This window comes from Larus michahellis, chromosome 4 (assembly GCF_964199755.1).
Source record: "Larus michahellis chromosome 4, bLarMic1.1, whole genome shotgun sequence".
In the NCBI taxonomy this organism is placed as follows: domain Eukaryota; kingdom Metazoa; phylum Chordata; class Aves; order Charadriiformes; family Laridae; genus Larus; species Larus michahellis.
The window spans coordinates 71,642,392-71,665,355 of NC_133899.1; the positions used below are offsets into that span (position 1 = coordinate 71,642,392).

The following is a 22,964-nucleotide window of genomic DNA, read 5'->3' on the forward strand; positions in this document are numbered from 1 at the left end:
AACCTGAAAGCAGTTATGAACTTTACAATCTTTTCCAGGATTTTATTTTTCAAATATGTCCTTATGCAGTAAAGGAAAAGGAGTTTAACGATGTTTCAAACCAACAGGAACCAAGATCCTGCCTTCCCTGTCAGCTTACATTCCTGCTCATTCTTCTCGTAGACAGTCACGTCATCCTGTCATCTCTGTTTGGGGGATGCTGTAGAATATTTGTATGTGTATACACACACACGTATATGCACAGAAAGAGAGACTCATAACACATGCATATAAATAAATAAATTACAGTGAGCCAAGAAAAACACAGCTCTTTTTATGCAGAAGATACTCAGAAACAAAGAATGACAACCATTCGTCCATGACTTGAATTCCAGCTGGCAATTAAGAAAGCTGAATTATAGCCTAAGAGTTCTAGGACACTGATGGCAAAAGGCCGTTCATTGTGCTACACCGAACATTTTGTTTCCTATCATAGAAAATATTTCAGTTGATCTGAAAAAACTGCATTTTTCGAGGTTAGATGAAACTTCCGCTTCAGATTAATCAAAAGTGAGTATATTTATTTGGATAGGCCATGTAATGAAAAAAAAATAGGTGCCTGAGCTAAAGGCGTCATTAATAATTTTTTAAAATAATTTTGTTTTAAGAACTGTTAACAATTACGAATTTTAAAAAAGTTTTAAAATAAATTAAAAAAAAATCAGTAGAAGATGCTTATTTTAATTAGCAATAGTACACCATTAACAATTCAGTTATCTAAGCAGGACATATTGCTTTCAACACACTGCATTTAAAAGGTTTTATTGTTACTAAGAATTAAGTTGTGCTCCATTTTGTTTGCAAGAAAAATTAATACCAGGCTTTTTTGGATTTACAAAAAAAAAAAATTATCTCCCACTTTTTTTGCTCTCTATTTACTCACTATTCAATATTTCCATCTTTGATACATTTAAAATGAACCAATCATTTAGTGTGTCCACAAATATGTCAATCTCTAGGAAAAAAAACGTCCTAGAAGGAGAGGAAGAGGACGTCAATGTTTTTCTTACCTCTATAGGTCTCTTTTTTTTCCCAACATTATTGGTCTGAAGTTTCTCCGGCTGTGGCAATGCCCTACTAACTGGTGGTCTGAAATAAAGAACTGTGAATAAGAGAAGGCTGTCCGTCACCCATTCCATACTAACACAGCACCTTCCAACCAGCTACTGCATATGGAAAACTTACAGCCCTATCCTGCTTAGCTGATATCTGTATTCATCTTTAACAGAAATACCTCTGACAAAGCGGGGGGGGGGGGGGGGGGGGGGGGGGCGGGGCAACAAAAAACCACCTCTGTTTAACATGCTAGGTTTTCTGACAGTTCTTCAACAATCCATGAGGTTAATGCAAAAGCTGTTCTGCAATGAACGACCGCTGATAAAATATTCTTAGCTTTTTCATGCTATATTCTTAAGGTACTTCCATCTCTGTAGCAATTTTTATTACGTAAGCTTTAAAGGCTTACCTGGTTAATCTAAATACTTGAGATAATCATTCCTGTTCCCAAACACCTTCAGTAGGCCCTAACTCTTCCTATTTTTTGAATAGTTCATAAAGAACTAACTCCATGTTTACCTGCCCATTCACTCTTGCATCAACAGAAACAAATTATTGATAAACGCTTAGTTGGAAGTAAGCCATCACCACGCAAATGCATGACTATCAGCCATAACTCATGTTCCGCTGTTCTGAATAGCCCAGATTTAATTAAGAAATCTCAACTAGATACGTTTGATAAATATCTGTACCATATCTTTCAGATTATGTTTAACTGTTCATATACAAAGAAACATACAAACAAGTTTTATTTATCAAAATTATGCAATTATTTCTAGGAATTTGCAGGAGTATTGCTTATTGCTTCTATATATACAGCATATGTGCCCATAAAAAGAAACCTTTAAGTTTGACCCTTAAGAGGAACAATTAGTTTAAAAATAAATTCTACTGATGGATTCAATGAAATCTAGGCGATTTAATCCAGAAGGCTGTGTGACAAACTAATATCACATACAAAGCAACAGGTCAGCTCTCTTTCATATTCCCTTTTTAGCATGAAGTACTTTTAATTCCAATTTCTGGTCTTGAATGATGACTTTGATGCAAAATAATCACCATGTCTTTTCTAAGAGCAACAGACTATGGTTTGTTTGTACACTGTATATTTTGAACTACATTCGAAGTATTTTTTCAGTTATTCAAATAAAATACCATTTTCTGAGCTTTATTCCTCCATTTTCCCTGAATAATTTTAGTACAATTTATAGGTTGATGTCATATCACCAATCAAAAGATTCGTACATACTATAAAGCAAATTATACCGCAACTATGTAGTGAGTTCTGAGATACTTCAGTTACTTCCCCTACACTTAGAAGCCTGTAAAGTATCTATGGCAAAAAAAATTATAGAAGAAAAACAGATGATGAAAAATTCCTGTCTGGTAAAAAAGTCTGTTGGATGCCTGGATCACACAAACATGATCAAGTTTATTAAAACTCGCTGTTGTGTTAGATAGCGCCAGAGGGAAGTACTTGAAGTATTACATTAAGCATCATAAATCTAGATTTTATGAAATGTAAAATTTTTTACAACAGAAAATCCAAATCCAGATCTAAAAACAAATACTGCTGCTTTACACTGGATAGTTGAGACAATGAGTCCTTTCACAGAGGGGGAATATGGGCTGTATTAAACACATTCTTATCAGAGCAAAGTATGAAATAATAATTTGAAGTTAAATAGAAAATTCAAGGCATGAAGGAAAACAACTAAGGTTCACATTTCATATTCATTCATAAATAAGTGCAAATGAAAACAGAGAACACTAATTGAAGTATGGAGAAAGACTTTTATAACTTCACAAAGAACGGCAGTCTAACATTTGGGGTTTGCTACTCTAAAATTTTTACTCTTGGAAAACAGACTTCTACTAAAGCATCAGTAAAGGCAAAAACTGGGGACATCTACCACATATAGCAATGAAGGTCAGAAAAGGAGTCCAATGTGGACATGCACTAAAGGTCTCCTCGCTCAGAGAAAAATATTCAAAGATAATGGCATTTAAACGCACTCTTTCCGTCCTGCTTGAAATGTGTCTGGTGGGAATGTACCCCCAGATTTCATTCTCAAAGGTCCTCAGTTAAAGATCTTTTTTTCATCTCAGCTCTGCAGTTAGAAGGAATTCACATACACCTTGAGACAGAAAAGCAAAGCATTCGAATTTCTTTTTCAGTTATAGCCTGGACTTAGCTCACAGCCATTAACATCCTGTCCCTTAGTCTGTGAAGGTGAAAAAGTATTCTCCTAATTTTTGGAAAAGAGAAGGAAAAGCTAAACAAGGACGATCTGGGCTGCCCTCATCATCTCTACAAGCATGTTGGCCAATACGGGAAGCCAGGAATATATCTGATTTCTGTCAGCAATCCCAACATCCAATTTCATGACCATTTTTGAATCACTACTGTCTCTCAACCAATTCTTTCTACCAATTTGATGCAAAATTCCTAGCACACCAGCTATTTTCCAGGTCCCTTCTTCTCTTCTGTCCTATCACCACTGACTCCTAGCATCCTCTCATCTAGGCTAGTCATATTACAACAATAGTATCGCTAAGCATGATTAAAATTCTCACTTTTTAATTTTAAAAAATAAAGAAACTACACTTTTAGTTAGAAGCTTCTAAATTATGAACAGAAAACACTCCCAATAGGTCATAATGTTGTTCATATTAAATATATATGGAGAGAAGTCATCTGAAGTTTTGCGGAGGAAAAAAATATCTTTGGCCATATTTCTTCCCCCCCCTTCAGAGTATATGAGCAATTTCAGTTACAAATACACTGATTGAGAAGCATCCAGTGCCACAGAAACCTTCTTATCACTGTGTGCCACTCAAAGTTAATCAAATCCAATCAAGTAAAACTACTGAAATGCATGAACAAAAACCGAAAGGCACAGGTTCTGTGTGGGGAATGGGCTTTCTGAAAGCACTTCAGTGATACGGAGAATAAAAACCTGCCCTTATTCAAGTAAATGAAGAGACAGAGAAAGAGAGAAACTAATACAGCCCAGGTCCAATTAAAATTTGCCGGGGTGGGTGGGGATATCAGCCAGCTTCATCAAACATCTGAGGTAAATTTACATTAAGATTCCCTCTTCTCTCATAAAGAACAACTTTTTTTTCCAACCTCTTTTGTGAAATGGGTCACACTGAATCCCCAAAATACTAACAAATAAGTTAATACCATACCATGGTACGGTATTATGAGGGTTATGATATATTGTATAGTTAATACCATACAAAAGAATAAAGTGAATGTACATTGGTCAATAACAATTGACTGGCCAATTTATACTTAGCTGTATTATCTCACAGGCCACCCAAACCATTTATACAAGTACCCATCTATGAAAGACTAACTCTATATCGATTCAGAGCAGTGGAACTGGAATGCAAATTACAAGCACGGAAGTATTTTTTTCCCAATTAAGTTTCAAGCTGACATTTAAAAGCGGGAATGTTGAAGGACACCAGAATACATTTTCCAAGTGCTTTTTTTAAAGGTGCAAAAACTGAAGATATTTTTCATTTGCTATTTAATGTGCAGGAAAGTGACTAATGGCATATAAAACACACAGTGACCATATACCTGCACATATAACTGGCTGCATGCTCAAAAACAGTGTGCAAAAGATGGGAAGGAGAGCGTGAATAACATTTTGGGCTGAATGCACATATGGATGGGATCAGTTTGAACATGTGGAAGTAAAGTTCCAGCCATCTATCACAGGGGACATAAATACCTTAAACTGACACTTTATTTTCAAGATGAAAATAGAATCCATATATATATTTTAATATTTCATGTTATGAGACCATGAAAATGGAATAAAAGCATTTCGAAGTAGTTTCTGAAACAAAGAAGTTGCTTTTTCATGGTTTTAGACATAGTTTTAATATTATTGATACTGCCACCCATGTTGTTTTGTATCATGATGTTGTATTTCACTCCCTACTTCATTATCAATACTGAGTTTCTAAAGTTATTAACAGAAAAAGGGATGATCTTCCCCGATTAATATAAACTGCCATCAATTCTTTGAGTTCCATGGTAACTTATGGCAATGTCAATCACATCTATTTCTGTTTTAAAAATCCAAAGGTTATTGTAGGCATGATTTCATAGAGCAAATTATAGCTGTGGGTACAAAAGAAAAAAGCCCCTTCCTGTGAGGGTCACCCATAGCTGCCCCTCGTACTTTGGGGGACTTGCAGAGAATTTAACAATTGATTTTGCACTCGCCTTCAACATGAAGTGACTTTCACTGCCCTCCCCAACAGGTGTTGGCAAGCATGAAGTAGAGAATTAATTTTAAAAGTAAGGAGGAGTTCTTTCCATTTACTCTTGATAAGATTTTCAGTGTCACTTTTGAAACTTTAGAGGTCTGATTTCCATTAGAAGATAATGAAACCCGGTAATTTTTAAATACCACTTCTTGACAATGATTACTCATAATTACTTTCCTATTTCCTATGAATAGTAAGTGCCATGTTATAGGCACTAACGTGGATATAGGTAATCTAATACTTAAATAATTTAACAACACACACACCTTGACATGTCAGGCGAGACTGTCCCATCAAATGTAAAACAATCCATTTTTGAGGTGGATGGCTGTCTACTAGGGACTGGAGAGAGTGCTAATCTCTATATTTTAATAAATATTATTGAAAAATACTATTAGTAAAACATAGGGAAGTTTAATGGTCCATGTAGTTAATTTTATATTGGTAGGTAAAGAAATACCTAGCTTACTGTATGGAACAGAACTACAATGAATATATATAAATTTAAAATTTGTAATACGCCAATATTCTGAAGAGTGATAGGTGCATGGTATAGCACCCAACATGACAGATGGCTTTTTAAGGAAAATGGGAGATGACAGTAAAACATGGACTAGATAGCAAAATAAAAGCATTACCTGGAACCTCTTTCAGCAGCAGGTAGGAAAGAGAAAAGGATTACTTATACAAGTTTGGCTGAAAGCTAGGTGTCACTGAATTATTCATAGAAATAATTATTATTGACTTTCTGGTTTGTTTACTTTTTATAACAAGGGGATTATTCACAACTTCATAGGTTACGTAAATCTATTATTTGTACAGACAACCTCCATTCACTTAAATAAGAGTTTTGAACATGTGTTGGCATCAGAACGTAATTCCTAGGAATGATTCCTACTGTAAACAGAAAGAAAGCAGAAGCAGACCCAAAAACCTTGGATGTATATCAAGTGTTTAAAGAGTTGGCAAACACAACACCTGAGTTACTTAAAAAAAGGTTGTGCAGGTTTAACTTCCCAAAATGAGCTGATGGATAGAACAGGCAACTCACTATTAAAGACAGATGTTCAAGTTCACTCATAAAAATAACATTCAGTTATCCTAAAATACAATTATCTCAGATAGTCAAAACACGTGGGGTACTAAGCACTGCTGATCTACTGTTTTTTAACAACTATTTAATTCAGTTTATATTAACTGAAGATATTTCAGCATCTATTTCACAAATTTGATGAACTGGATGGATTTTCTCAGTCACATAGGATGCCTACTCCTATACTCTGACTAGCAAAAAAATCATGATTAGCCATCAGAATATATGGGCACGTAGAGATTATTTCCTAATATTTGTACTGTGCATTGGCACTTTTCATTAGTCTGATTAGCAGGTACACTTCCTTTGTTTTGATTTGCCTTTCTTTTAAGAACTACCAAGCAATTCCACTGCAGCAAGGAGGAAACTAGTTACCAGTCTTTTTTACTTAATGGTGAAGCAAAAATAATTCTTCTCTCATCTGTTACAGAAAACTTTCCAGAAAATTAAGAAAACAGTGTTAACAACTCAGAAATGGATTTTTTTTCCCCTCAATGAAAATAATCTGTTTTACTGAATCTCCTCTAATTAGTTCCAATTTTATTCTGCAATGCAAGACTGGCACACTATTTCTTCATACAGGAAACAGCTAAATCTTTTCTCCCAATAAAATTCAAATGTATCTTGAACAGGTTTTACAGTCAATAACATGCAATTCTTCAAGGACTACAGAATTCAAATACCTTCAGATATTTTTCAGAGTAAGCGCTATGCAGGGGAAATGAGAGTTTCATCAAGAATGGAGCATAGTTTTCTCTTACAATTTTTTGAGTCCACTGAACAAAATGTTCATGTAGTCAGAGGAAAATTTTTAGCTTTCATTTGGCAGTTTCAATTCTTTAATTTCATGATTTAAGTAAGGAACAAGATTTTCCGTATGGACCACATGTGACATATCTAATTATTTGCTGGCAAATATTTACACATATGGAGATATGATTGGATGCCTAATTGATTCAAGGCAGATTTCATAAAAGGCTTTTGTGTTGTCTTCATCACTGAAATATGCATGACATTTGGAGCTGTATTCAACCTATCTAGAAATATGCCTGTGTTTCGGTTACCCTTTTCTTGAGGTCTTTGATAAATGCATATTGTTCGTGTAACTTCTTAGATTCTCTTGATAAAGTCAGTCTACACAGATCAGAACCCAAATAGAAATCTTCCAACCCTCATCACTGGGCCATGCAATTGTACTGCTAGACATTTCTTTCCTGGTCACATCTGATTATTTTAGTTGAAAAATGAATAGTTTTTTTCTCCTTGCATTCAAAACTGGAGATTATTTGTTAAATCTTGATACTTTGGTAATTGGCTTTCTGATTTCCTCAAAGACATGGACTTTAGCTCAGCTTTGGGAGGAAAAAATAATTACCTCACACTGGTAAAGTGTGAGGAAAGACTGTTCCTTTCCATAATGTTGTTCTAGTGCATTGCTAGTGCTATAAACCACAGCAATACAAATAACTGAAGATAATGAAATTCCTGCTTGTGAAGAATGAAATCTTCAGATATTTCAGGGTTTATATCTCAAGGTTAATGCCCTGTACTAACATACATTCCAATGTGCGGCAACTGATTCACAGCTTCGAAAAGCCCTACTTTCTTTCTAAAACTGTTTAAAAAAAAGTTAATGTGAAATTTAAACTTTCCTGTAATCTAACTTATTCTGCAAACAGGGTGAACAGAGAGAGGGAAGAAGTTGCTAATAGAAAGTCCCTTGCTATAATTTTTCATTTTGATTCCTGGCTTCTGCCCTTTCCCAAATCACACAAGTTGACAGAGCGAAAGGAGAGGATAAAGTTAAATTTTTACCAAAAGAACTTTGGAATCTCTGCTATTTACATTCATATCACAAGTCACTAGACTAGCAAGCAAAAAAATCTAATTGCATTCTGTTCATTTATCCAAAACGTATGGAAGATGTTTGTATAAAATCTCTGAATTTCTCTTTCAGTGGCAATTCACAAGGTGATAATTGTGAGGTTCAGATAAACGAAGCCTCATTTCAGTAGCTTCCTCCCTCTTCCAGCCCCTTGGAAGTACAATTTAGGTTTAATTACTGTCTGCTTCAGGTAAAAAAAAATTCTTCACTTCTGGATCAGTAAAGGACTAGTTTTTAAATAGTTCCCTATGATTCCCTTCCCGCTATGAATACATAAGGATCTAAAATAGGTTATGTATTTTTGCATATTTCTATTCAACATATACACCTTTACAGCGCTAGCACCTCCTATTTTGAAAAAATACCCGCCTCTCTCATTTTCTTTCGAATACTGAATTGCTTAGATAAGACTGTTACCAAAAAAGTCCCAGAAAAAGTGGGGAAAATCATGTTTGTCCTGAAGGAAAAAATAAAAACATCACTGCCTAGAAGTATGAGCAACTCACATCTCAAGTTAATGTGTTAGCCATAAAAATGATTAAGACATAGAAACGTCCACTGCTCCTAGTAAAACTGTGCTATTGTGAAGAGAAAAACAATATTTTTTTTTAACTTCTGCTATTGCAAGGAAAAAAAGTAATTTATGAGCAAAACCAGAAAACTGAGAACACTACCTCTGTTGGACAGCAAATAACCTTTTGTTCAGATTCATGTTCTGGGAATCACATTTACATTTTGAATTAAGGGTCACTGGAAGAAAATTATTATGCTACACCAAAAGCAGAATCCCATGTTCCACACTTCACAGAGAAGTTACCTACCCACCAGACTCCAGTGTTTTGCAGCCTCTTTTGCTCAGGGTCTTTCTGACCCTAGGGATTCTTTCACTGCTTTCTGCAGAGCTTTAGCAAAAAGAGTGACACTGTTCTGACCCACCTGGTGATATGTATTTGCATTTTTGATAGACTAAATGGCCTACAACTCTGATATCCTATATCACCCTACTACTTACAACATAAAAGGTAAGATCAACTCAACCTTTCTAATAATATTAGAATCAAAATAAGTTTAGTGAATCAATTTTTGGTAGCCAGTTGAGTAATTTCCGACTCTAAATCCAAGCCGTGGTCTTAGACTACAACTCTTGGCCTCACAGATGTGCTTTTGTGAGAGTAGTAGGAAAGAGGTAAGATTTCAGGTATGCTTCTTCCTTTAGTGTTATCCTATTGTTTATCTCATTTAATACTCTGGATACTAAAAATCATACATCTTCTATACAGATGTAACTTCACTACACAGCTAGGGTTTATGAATTCCACTTCAGCTGTCAGGTACAACAATCTTTAGTAGTAAATACATTTTTGGTATGGTCTTTAAAGTCTTTATACACAGCCTTAGAGTTCAATTATCTGGCAGTATTTACCTCCATCTTCTCCCATAAAGAACTAAACTCTTCCTACATTCAATAGTAAAAGAGGTTCAGATACTTCCTAATAAGGAATCTCCTTTATACGCAAAGTCAAAATTACTTGAAAGACATTCTCAGAAGCACATTCTACACTGGTGTGTACCTGTGATCCTGAGAATACAAGGATTCCAATAAAGTGTTACTACAAGAAACATATCTCTTCTAATGTTTGGCAGTCAATGTAACAAGCCTACACACAACATGGAATGCCACAGATGTACTGCCCACACTCTGAGCAGTATACTCAAATACCCTGTAAATGAACAAACACAGAAGAAAAGTCTGTATAAGTTATACACGCTTTGTATAACTTCAACAGAAACACTGACTTTACAGACATACATTTTTTAAAAGCCTAACACAGAATTAATTTGATAAAGATTGCTAGTGGTTTGATCTAAAATTTAGATGAAGACAGTGGCTTTCTTGATTCTGTCAAGTTGTCTGCAGAAGGATACGTAGAGGTTAACACAATTGTATCATCTGTCACCACAGGGATGTGATTTCACTGTGGAAACACGGTCCAGGTAGGTACGAGAGGGGTTCTCCTTTCTTAACCAGTGTGGGTCCAAGTGTCCTGGCAGCTCAGTCTGCAAAGTCTGAAGGGTAGCCTACAGCCTGAGCATTTGTTGTGCGACAAATGTAAGAGCATGGTTTTGAGTATGTGTATATTCTAAACAGAGTATGTGCAAAACCTCATTACCTAATGCAGGCACCTAAGCTAGTGACTCTGCATGTCATACGAATGCTACGTGGACCTACCAGCTCACATCCTGAAGTAGTGTAGATGCATTGGTAAAATGCTGCAGCCCAGTCAATAACGCTGCTCTTGTCCCTGAAGCTTTATTAGCTCCAACACAGCGGTGCAGATGTGGTGATACTGCTCATATGGCCACCTCAGACATCTCTGCAACGTGCTCCCTGCACTTTTTATTCCATGTTGGACCTCTGCCCCAACACTGTGATACAGTCTTACAGAAGTCCACAAGAAGTTAGGCAAGCTCTCTGACTATAGCTACTTAAATCAAGCCATTCCTTAGCCACTCCAAAGTATTAAGAAAAGAGGATGAGATTTGATAACCTCCCATATACTCTATTTAGCACCCACTCACGTTTACTCAGACTGAGAACTGGGCTTATTCATTGTCCCTTATCCCTTTTCTACCCATTAACTCTTTGCTATTAAATAGTAGCTTGTTAAAGTCTTCACTTCTATTTCAAAGCATAACTACTTTCCCAAGCAGCTTAAGTTATTAAAATGCGTTTGATCCTGGACTTTGTATAAATGAACTTACCTCACTACCCCCTGCCTTCATAGGAAGCCAAAGGGAAATAAAAATAAAATAAAAATTAGTATCTCTGAAAGCAGACTTACTAAAACATTTACCAATTTTACACAATATTAACTAGGACAGAAGTTAAAATGCATTATAGTAACTTTATTCTTGTTTTATTCTTCACAGAAACTTTTCTTTGAAGTTTTAGGGCCCCAACTTTTAAACAATGCAGGCAATGGAATTCTTTCATTAACTTTTATGCATTCTGAATTAGAATCTAGTTTCCAGAAACAATTATTGAGTGAAATACAAGAAGTCTGTAATTTCATTTAAAAAACAAAACAAAAAAAATCTTTAATCACAGCTTTCATTAACAAGAGTAAATATAAATCAAAAATGTTGATACCGTGGACATTTCTTTTTGATTTCCACATCAAATATGTTTAATTAATAAACAGAAAGACCATTTCTCATTTTAAATGCAAGACAGGGAGCCACAGCTTTATACGCAGGCATCCATTCTCTGCTTCAGCAGCACAACTTAAAAACAAAAGATGACAAAAAAACTCCCACAAATGTCAGGCTGCGTTTCTCAACAAGGGCATCACAGATCTGTCGGCTTCACTGTGGAAAGAGGCGTGTGCTCCTCACATTCCTGCAGGAAGCTTCCAATCTGCTACTCCTCTATAACCTTACACCTAATCATACCATGTTGTGTTCTCCTCACTTCCCTCTGTAACACTAGCGTCACTCAGCTGCCACCGTATGGCGTTAGGAATACCTCTCTCCTTTTCCCTCACATACACTGTCCACATCTATTTTGCTGACAACAAACAACTTTCATGGTCCTGTGCTCAGCTGCAGATTTGACAACAGATTATGTTCTAGTGGTCATAAACTCTTTTTCTTATTTCACAACTACTTTACCTGCTGGTCTTATTCTACTCTGCTCCCCAGCCCCTCCTCTTCTAAAGCACACGATAGCGAACCAAGCTATACAGCTAACACTGCAAAGCAATCAACTTCATTTTCCAAGACTCACTAATAGAAACTGCAGAACCACTGTGGACAGAATTTTTCAAAGAAAGGCAGAAGTTATCTGCAGACAGAAACAATGCGAGAAGCAATTACAGCTCAATTAGTCAGATTAGTTTGTTGGCAAAAAAAAAAAAAAAATTGAGAGCTGTCTTTCAATAAAACAATTGTACAGGTTCATGCCTATAATGCCATCACTAGATACCACTTGGTATTTAAGTTTCAAAACGAACATATCAAACACCAGCAAATAACACAATTATTTCAAAAAACTCCCCAAACATAATAGTATACCTACATCATTTGTAGTCCTCTGTGCTCTCTAAAAAAGTACAACCTAGTCCTTAGGCAAGACTTTTCTTAAGTTGGCGTTTGGTTGTTTTTTCTCCAAAGAAATAATTCCACTCATTTTATACATATCCTTTTTAGTTGTATATATATTCCAATATAGTTACATTTTACTATTAATCATATTTTCAGATTCCTTTCTTGACTAGAATTTTAATTTAGCAATTACCTTTCATCTAAGGTTGGCTCCTTTTGTTGCAGATGAGGCTTAATTCCAAACATTGGTCTAATGTTTGTTGATAAGGCTTTGATGGTATAATTAATTTCATTTTCCCTTGTCACATCACTGTCATAACCTAACAAAATGAGAGTGCACAGTATCAAAACAAAATAAGATACCAGAAAAAACAAATTAAATCATAATTTGTGCAGGTTTCAACAACGTACTGGACTACAAGAACAATTATACCTTGTATTATTAGTAACATAAACACGCAACAGAAAGAAAGTAGCTGGGAATCATGAACATTGTTAATAAAAGACATTCTAAGATAAAGGTTCTCTACAGTATCTTTGTGGAAAAAATGATTAAAAAAAGATTCAAGAGACATTCAGAGCTACCCCATTTCTGCTTTGTTGGGCCTTAACTCAGGGTCACTAACAAAGGACTTTACTACATGACACCTGCTGCTAAATTCACAGAATCCAGGTTGGAAGGGACCTCAAGGATCATCTGGTCCAACCTTTCTTGGCCAAAGCACAGTCTAGACAAGATGGCCCAGCCGCCTGTCCAACTGAATCTTAAAAGTGTCCAATGATGAGGGGATCCACCACTTCCCTGGGGACATTATTCCAATGGCTGATTGTTCTTATTGTGAAAAATTTTCCTCTTGTGTCCAAATGGAATCTCCCCTGGAGTAACTTGTACCCATTACCCCTCATCTTTTCTTCGATATTTAAGATTAAAACAATCATATGTAAAACTTGATTATTTCTAGATCAGCAGTTTTCCAATAATCGAGTCTCCTTGAGATAGCATAACCCAGCTAGTTTTATAAATTATCACTGACCTCCATCTTCTTCAGAATCTAGATCAGACTCTTCACTGTCACACTGCCTGCTATCCCGATGTCCTTCCATCTCATAAGTCCACAGCATTAAAGAGGTGTCTGCTCCTCCAACAGTGACCAACAAACTGTCATCATAGGTCCAACGGACATTTGTTACATGGGTACTGTGAGCAACATACCTCTTAAATTTTCCAAACTTTCCCTAAAAAGGGAGAAGAAAAGACACATATCAAATTTAACCAGTCTGCTAGATAAAACTGAAATGAGCTGCCAGTGCACAACAAAATGTTCTTAACTTCTTTACAGTTTATGCTTCAGCTGTTTTGCATTTGTATGTATCACATGATTTGCCAAGTTCTTCTCCTATAGCAACTTCATGAAACGTTAACCATATTTCCATACCAAGCATACAAGAATTTGTTTATAAACAGATTCCAGCAATAAACACTGGATCATTTTTCCTAAGAGAGAAAATAGTCTAGCAGATTAAGAATAAAATGCACATAGAGTATTTGGAGTCAAGACTCGTGCATTGTTACCAACCCTAGCATGGCAAAATATGGAAGACATATTTACGGATAAATAACGGGCAACTAGAAAGGTTCTAGAAGAGCAGTAAAAATATAATGTGTTTCCAGAATGGCTTTTCTAATGATGCATGTTTAAACAGTATTAAAACTCTTAATCTTAGAGAAAAATGACTGAGGTTGGACAGAATGAAGGTCTCTAAAATCATGAGTGGAGTGAAACGAAGGTGAGGAAGAAATGATCATTGTCTTCCAAAACAATAGTTTAAGGGGCTAAAAATGACACTGATAAAAACCACACTGAGGATATTAATGCCTAAGATATTATTAGACGGTGCCTGTTCCATTCCCATGCTTAGTTTTTTCCTATGCATTTGCCACTGTCAGTGATAGAACTGACATGAGGTGGCTCTTCAGTCTAACCCGGAATGGTCATTCTTACTGGCTGAAAGTTTAATGCATTGCAAATTGCAGTGCAATGTTGAATGTTTTCTTTGATCATAAGCTCAAAAGTATAAAAGCACCATTTTGCTCTGAGTGATGAGTTTTTACAGTTTTGAAAAGGCAGTTTTATTCATCATCTCCACGAACCGCTGAAAATTACTTACTTTAGCAGGGTATCGAAACAGTTTCACAAATCCAAAATCATCTCCTGTGGCTAATACTTTACTGTCACTAGTGAGGCATGAAGCAGTTACATCTGTGACTTCACCAATTATTGGCCAGATTCCTTCACAGCAAGAGCCCAAAACACTTGTCCATGATGCCCAGCCAATCTTTTCTACCTATAAAAACAACTTGTTTGAGACAGAGCACGCTTCTTCCCAGGCAATTTTCTTCCATACCTGATTTCAAGAAAAAGTCCTTGCACTGAAAAATACGACACATCTAAAAGATTAACCACTTACTTTCTGACTCTTCAGGATTTTATTTGAGATCCTTAATTTTAACTCTGTTAACTTCCAGTTTCAAAGCCTCTAGAAGTATTTAAAAATTTTTGACCTTACCTGCCCTTCCAGGTTAGGGAAAAGAAATTACATTTTTCAAGACTGCCTTTCAGTCTTATAGAAAATATTATTTGAAAATTATCCATTATCACTCTCTGCCCTATGACTATGCTCTATGTCTGAGAAAACAAATCAATATCTACAATATACTACACTTGCCTATGTATATTATGTATACTATATTGCATTGTTATGTAAAGACATTCATGACGTCTTCCACAGCAGGTTTAGGGCTAAGTAATCTACAATCGGTTTCCAAAGGTGTTCAGGTATCAAAAGAGGCATACAGAAGTCCGGTGAGATCTTCATGAGTACCTAAGTCAGCCAAATGTCCATTTCTTAACAGAAGAGACAAATTGATATCCCCTATGTATTTTATCATTCTGATTACATCACCTAATGAAATACGCTGCAAAAAAAGGATAAAGGATAGCAAATACCTGAAAAGAAGCTTTTTCAACAGACCAATTAAAATCACGGTTTTATACATCATTCCCTCTTATGCAGTATAGACAGTTGCATCAATAAATCTGATTTGCCATCAAGTTAAGAAGGCAGTCTATTTCCTTACCTCTAAGCTAGGAATTGTCTGTTTTTTCCCACGAGGAGCTTCAAAAAACAACTGCTCTTTAGCACCAGTGTTGACTTGCAAGAGCTTCCCTATAAAACATATTACATATTGTATATTAACATTAAATAGAAGATTCCATTTAAAAAAAAAAGTTATTTTGAAACTTTTGTTGCTAACAGCATTACACAGACTATTTGTTTCCAATGGAAAAAGCTGCATACATAAACAGTGGAGCTGGAAGTATGGGCCTCTGAATCCTTCAACCCCTTAAATTCACAGTCCTTCCTCCTCTCTTTGAAAACTGCAATAATGCATTACTTTTCTCTCCTGTTTAAGGTCTTCCCATCAGATGGTAGACAAAACGTGCTGCATCTACTTCAGAGCTTGTTTGTGACAACCAGCGGACCAGTATGCGTGTGCACTTGGGACTGAGAAGCAAATATGCTGCCCAGCCAATGACTGCTTCCAAGCAGCTGGCTTCTGCTTGCCTTTACACTGCTTCTTTTCTGAGGAAAATTCTCATTAATGTTTCCGTCCTCTTCCTGTTTTCAAAATTCTCAGATGAAGCTAACGTATAACACTCTTAAATTGGACAGTTTCAAAAGTGATCATGTAGAAGAATAAGAGCAGGAAACTAAGAGACTGCACAACTGCACTGCCTTGGTTTTGTATGAAACAGGACTAAAGTTAGTGTTGAAGTTAGTCACGTATTAAGACCCAGGAAGACAGGAAATCCAGTCTTTCTGCTATTTTTGACAACACAGATATATATATTCCTGAGCTACAGATGCAACTGCATCATGCAGTACATTTTTCAAGAAGTACAAGTCAAACAATAAACACAGAAGATGTTAAAAAAACCCAAACCACTCTATTTTACTTCAAATTGCACAAATTCTAAAAATATAAACACTAGTAAAAATCATGTTTTTATATTTATTCAGATGCTGTGAGCATACTCAAAAACCAAAGAAGCAAATCTGTCAGTGATGCCATAAATTCATACTGTGGATGTACTGTATTTAGTTCGTAATGTAATCAATCTTCCAGCAGATTTTTAGAACGATTGCTACTTACCTCTTATGTCCCAGTCCATGTGCGTGATATAGCTGGAGGCTCCCTTGCAGATTCCTACTCGTTTACTGCTCATTACATTGTAAATATCTACAAAGTTGTCACAGGATGCCACAGCTAAGTACTTTCCAGCTCCTAAAGCACATCAGTAGAAACACAAGACATTTTCAAAAATTGTAGTGCTCTGTATATTAAATAAAAGTACGTTCTGGAACTCAGCCATATGCAACTCAGATTTCTTTGAAACGAGCTTGCTAATTTATATAGTCCTCAACAGGCTAATATTCGTATCACAGTCAAAATCAGTATGAAATATACAACCATGACATCATTACATCTTCAAACAATAAAAACCTATCTCATGAAATTTTAAACATTTATCCCACTTGGAGAGCACTAAGGCTTAGGTAACCAGAAAGTAATGTTGCTTGAGAACGGGTATCAGTAATTTGCATCGAAATCTCAAAGTATTTTCACTGAAATACACTTGAGCTCCTAAGAGCTGTACTGTCTAAAAAAAACTAGCCTCACTGGGAGTGCTTAGCACTGTAGGGGGAAAAAGAAGAAAAAAAGAAGACACCAGAACTTTCTGACACACCAGTTTCAAGCATTCTCGTTCTCATTAGCTAACAGTAACCTCAGAGGAGCCAAGCTTATGCAGCTCATAAAGTGGAACCCTCAGGAGCCTGCTGGATGTTCATGATTTGACTGTTGCATTCAGGAGGTTACTATGAGCAAACCTATTCCAATAATCTCAGCCTTAAATGAGCAACATAAGACTTCACACCCAATATTTTTCAAAATGTTAATATTAGTCTTGACGGCTTATTTGTTACATGTAAAAGAGTACTAGAAATCTCTACTTCTTTTATCTTTTAAAGGTTATGAAGCTTGCTTGAACAACCTTGATATAAAAATCTTGATTTTAAATCACTTACCAGGAGAAAATCGGATCTCTGAAATAACATCTTTCCTGTGCTGGAAAGAGACTAGATCCTCCAGGGTATCTGCATTAACTATCAAAAAGCTTCCATCATTGAGACCAACAGCTAATGCTTTTCCATCAGGTGAAAAGCAGCAACATCTACCTCCTATGAGGAATACAGAAATGGCATTCAGGTACATTTATAGTGCATAATCCCTCTTTTAGATGTACTTTTCCAGTAGTAAAGGAAAGCTATTCTTAGAGTATATAGTCCAATGAAATTTTTTAGATGCTACCAAGATAATTTCCAAGCTCTGCATCTCTAGTAGCACACCGAAGCTATTAAATCGATGAGTACACAATCCCAGAATTTTAAGATTACATTTATTTGCATATTAATTGACATATGTTCTACATTAGTAACACAAATAAATCACTATTGTCTATATATTTTTAATTTGCTCTCCATCTTAGTATCTGGTGCCAGTTGTTGGTTACCATTTGCTCTGGTAGGGAGAACACAGCAGGAAAAGACCTTCTGGAACAGCCTGCCCAGGGAGGTGGTTGAGTCACCATCCCTAGAGGTGTTTAAGAAACGACTAGATGTGGCACTTCAGGGCATGCTCTAGTGGCAGAGATTGTAGGTTGTTTGGTTGGACTCGATGATCTTAAGGGTTGTTTCCAACCATGAAGATTCTGTGATTCTGGATTCACAGAATCCAGTCATTTGCTATCACTGTCACTATGTCATATAATCCTTCTAATAAACATGTCAAGTTTCATTTGAAAAAACAGTTTAATTTCCAATCAAAATTTATCTATGGTCAGCTTATATAGATTTGTTTCCATGCCAGAATGTTCCATTAGCATAAATATTTTTCCCTACTATTAGGGATGATTAACTTGTAGACAGTAGTCCTTTATTTAGCTGACTCCACCACAAAGCTTCTCATTCATTACCCTGTAGCTTCTCCCTCTCCATACTCAACTTTCGGTTTAATTTCATTCAGCTGAACACAGATGAGAAGTTTATACCAAAAAATACTCTGATTAGCCTCTTGTAAATTATATGCATACCTCATTATGTTCTGGGAAAAATACCTCACTATCACAGGTAATTGTCATCCTGCCATCCACTAGAACATCCTGAGCCTTCTGCTCCTCAGTTACTCCTCAGCTACAAAGGCATTTTTCTTACAGTCACTGAGTCTTGCCTTTTTTAATTACCAACTATTATCTCATTTACATTAGTGCAATCTGCAGAAGTATCCAGCTCTTTCTGTACAGTACACAGGTACTTTTTAAGACCGCCAAAGCATCTCAAAGCGTGTCTCATCAGCAAATTAAGCAATCCTTACTCTTCTGCCAAAACTACTCTTAAAGCTATTAAGAAATATCAGCTTCAAGACTTGAGCAGACCACAAACTTGAAACTTTCTTGTTTAATCTCTGCTTGTGCCAGCTCATGACTCTTCTTACATTTACTTTATTAATCCAAATCATCTTCAACTAAGCTTCCTATAAGGTTTGGATCAAAATGCTTTACTGAATGTCAAACAGATAAAGCCTATTGTATTCCCTTGTCTAGCAAAGCATATATACCATTAAAAGCTTGTTAAGGCCAGCCTGGTCTAATCCTAAAAAAAGTCTCCTTACGTGACGTCACTTACAACAGATTTTCCAACTGTCAAAATAGAATTCAGTTACAGTATACAATGAGTAAGAATTTTATGACTGTTCTCTTTCCTCGACATTCCAGATTCTTCCAAAAATTTCTAGATTCAAAGTCCTCCACTGTTCAAAAAAAGCTTGCAATACTATAAGCAATATGGCAGAATTATGTAATTGGCTCAACCTTTATTGTAATTTCACTGACTTTAAATTATTTGCAATTGTAACATTCAAGAACAGTATTACGAAGAAATCTTTCTTACAGATTCATTAGCTTAAGGGCTACATAACTCATGAACATAGCATCGATGAAATAATTTGAGGAACGAAAGGAATTTATTCAGTCTTGCTTTTGAAAGATTCATAATGCTAGTAAATGTCAACTGAATTCAGTTAAATATTTTTTCATACTAAGCATCTTACCCTTCTTCAATTTGCGAACAGCTAACATACAATGGCTAGGAGATAAATCCCATATTCTTAAGGTTTTGTCATCACTTACAGTGGCACAAATAGGCAAATGAGGATGAGTAGCTAGACCCCAAACTTCCCCCTCCATGTGACCCTGAAAAAACACAATGAATCAGATGACTTTGTATTTTAAACTGACATATGAAATAATACATTTAAGGAAGTTTAGAAATAGAGAGAGAACATGCATATCGTTAGAGGATGAAAAAGAAGTATCTCAATAGAAACACCTGAAAAAAACCTCACTCTGCTACACACAAGTAAAAGTGCAAATTATAGTAATTATCAGTAGAGAAAATTTTTCCCTGAGAAATAATCCTCACACACATCTATGTCAATGACATGGACAGTGGGATCGAGTGCACCCTCAGCCAAGTTTGCTGATGACACCAAGCTGTGTGAAGCAGTTGACACACCTGAGGGTTGGGATGCCATCCAGAGGGACCTGGACAACTTTGAGAAGTGGGCCCACGTGAACCTCAGGCCACAAAAATGATCAAAGGGCTGGAGCACCTTTCCTATGAAGACAGGCTGAGAAAGTTGGGGTTGGTCAGCCTGGAGAAGAGAAGGCTCTGGGGAGACCTTATTGCAGCTTTTCAGTAGTTAAAGGGAAGAAGAAGATGGGGACAAACTTTTTAGCAGGGCTGTTCAGATAGGACATGGAGTAAAGGTTTTAAACTAAAAGAGGGACGATTTAGACTAGATATAAGGAAGAAATATTTTACAATAAGGGTGGTGAAACGCTGGCAGAGGTTGCTCAAAGAGGTGGTAGATGCCCCATTCCTGGAAACATTCAAGGTCAGGTTGGACGGGGCTCTGAGCAACCTGATCTAGTTGAAGATGTCCCTGCTGATTGCAGGGGGGTTGGAGCAGATGACCTTTAAGGGTCCCTTCCAACCCAAACTATTCTCTGATTCTATGATCTAGATTATTATTTTTTTTATTTACCTTAGGTTCTAACAGATTTTTTAAAAAAAATCTATTTCTTTACATATTGCACTGGCCACTCAGAGGTGCGAATTGAAGTTCCACAGATTTTTATTTAAGTATGAACGAAAATCACATGATGATACGATGTAAAAAAATTTGTTTTGTAGTCAGGCTTAAGAAATGCAGTCTGTTTGGTAACCAAAATGTTTTTTACATAATCACGAAGCAGACCTAAAAGTAAACCTCAAGGAGATAACTTTTAAAAATAGGAAGAGTAATTAGTACTTAGAAAAAAGGTAATAAGGAATTTGGTGGACGATCCACTATTACACACTTTTTTACCTTTTTTTTTTTTTAAAACAGAAATATGATCTTGGTCTGCTTTAAAGGATGAACTTGTTGAACAAATTAGTCCATAAAATTCTGCGATCTGTTTGGCTCATTAAAGAGTCATAATGGTCTAGTCTAGCCTTAAAAATCTATGAACTGATAGTAACTCACTAACTTTACTCAAAATTAAAATACTTGTTATTTCACAACAGTCTTTACTTGGAAAATAAAACAGTGTTTGTGGTACGGAATATTTGACTGATATTTAGGATGTACCTGAACCAGCAGAGTTATTGGTCCACTTTTATCCACCTCCAATATTTCACCGTTCTTTGTGCCCACTAAAATATGACCATGTCCTAAAGATATGGCACGTATAGAAGGATTATCTTCTAAGAGGAGACCTAGAACATTAGAAAACAGAATATTCTCAAGTATGCCTTAAAGACGATCTTTCACACATACACACATTCCATTCTTACTGTAGAAAAAGATACTCAGTAGTAAACAAGTGAAAACATATTCCTGCATGGAAGAACTCACATGTTTGAACTCATTTGGGAGTATTTAGCAATTACCCAACTGACACTAACCTTTCTTCTCAACAGAGTAAATGTAAGAATGATAATGTAAATGTAAGACCCACTGGCAATCTTAGTGAAAAAAAAGTGCATGTAAAGCACCAACTATACTACTATACTGCTAGAATTTACGGTACCTTCAAATCTAGCTTTTATTAAACAGGTATGACAATGAGATACTCTGTATTAGAATGTTTTAGTTACTGGGTGTTTTCATACATGATTTTTGAAAATCAAACTACATACATTAGAATACAGCAGATGTAATTTTAAGGCAGGGGTGGGAGGCTATCCAGAACATCAAACAGGGAAAACAGTAAATCAGCACTAAGATCAAGAATAAATGGAAGAAATAGGAATAATAGGAACTAAAATTTTCTTACATAATTTCAAGAGACATATGGATTTACAGAAAATTAAGTCATAAAACGTACTAACAGCATACAAAACTAACCACAATTCTGAATTCCACTCCTCCTCGAAAACAAAAAAGATCAGACAAGATACTTCATGATTAGAAATATAATAGGCTTTTTGGTTACCACTTAAAAAAAAAAATAAAAATCACCTGGGTGGTAAGAGACTCAAGGTTAAATCAATCAATTCAGGCAGATAATAAGATATGCACCCACCAAATGTGCAAACAGACACTACAACATACCATTCCCCTCCCAACATAAAAATTACTTATTTAGAACCAATAAAACTTTAAAAAAAATTTTTAGTATTCATTGGGTCAAATGTGTATTTCCTCCTATTGGGGAAAGCAATTCCACAGAAAGAGTGTTCTAAAGAAAATACTTTAAATAGAATAAAAAACAGGTTAAAGTCTGCGTTACCTTTAGACCCAGGGGCCAAAGCAGCCCTTTTGATGGCATACGTTTTGAGACAACGTTCAAAGGTATCATCCCAGAGAGCTACTACCCCATCCTTTCCTCCAGTGACAAATCCCTGAGGGAGGGAAAAAAACAAAATAAAAAAAAAAATAAATCGCAAGTTATAATCAGTTATTACCTTTCCTTAATTTTTCAGTGATTTCTGTCAATATTGAAAATGGATTCTATACAACACCGTAATGCACAGAACTACAGATGTTAGAGATGAAAAGATCAGGAGCAACAAAATGAATTCTCCTGACGAAGGCAGCACACTTCTGTAGAGTCCATGTACATAGGCTGGATTTTAAAGGTCTAACCAATAAGCTTCTACCATACCAGAAAAATAACTTAATTGACGTACTGAAATGTTTTTCTTGATATTTAGGCTCAATATCCCTTTGGCTATATACAGTATATATGTACTATATAGACTATACTGAAACTCAAGTATTAGGAGGTGGAGTAACTTGGTCTAACCTAGCAAAACACAAACACA

The 22,964-nt window shown here is 35.9% G+C and overlaps 1 protein-coding gene across 4 annotated transcripts in view; it reads right to left on the bottom strand.

The window, feature by feature from the left end:
* The window catches only part of EML5 (EMAP like 5), a 113,157-nt gene that overhangs the window by 27,428 nt on the left and 62,765 nt on the right, over positions 1-22,964 (bottom strand). For 2 of the 4 annotated variants that reach the window (XM_074585464.1, XM_074585463.1), the window contains exons 19-28: positions 22,430-22,541; positions 21,286-21,413; positions 19,702-19,843; positions 17,622-17,774; positions 16,687-16,818; positions 15,610-15,698; positions 14,640-14,816; positions 13,505-13,706; positions 12,664-12,790; positions 1,050-1,128 (exon numbers count right to left, since the gene is read on the bottom strand). In XM_074585464.1, the coding sequence (XP_074441565.1) occupies positions 1,050-1,128; positions 12,664-12,790; positions 13,505-13,706; positions 14,640-14,816; positions 15,610-15,698; positions 16,687-16,818; positions 17,622-17,774; positions 19,702-19,843; positions 21,286-21,413; positions 22,430-22,541 (1,341 nt within the window). Of the gene's footprint in view, positions 1-1,049; positions 1,129-6,026; positions 6,036-11,129; positions 11,145-12,186; positions 12,211-12,663; positions 12,791-13,504; positions 13,707-14,639; positions 14,817-15,609; positions 15,699-16,686; positions 16,819-17,621; positions 17,775-19,701; positions 19,844-21,285; positions 21,414-22,429; positions 22,542-22,964 lie in introns of those variants that run through there. The other 2 variants (XM_074585467.1, XM_074585466.1) reach the window with 2 other exon arrangements.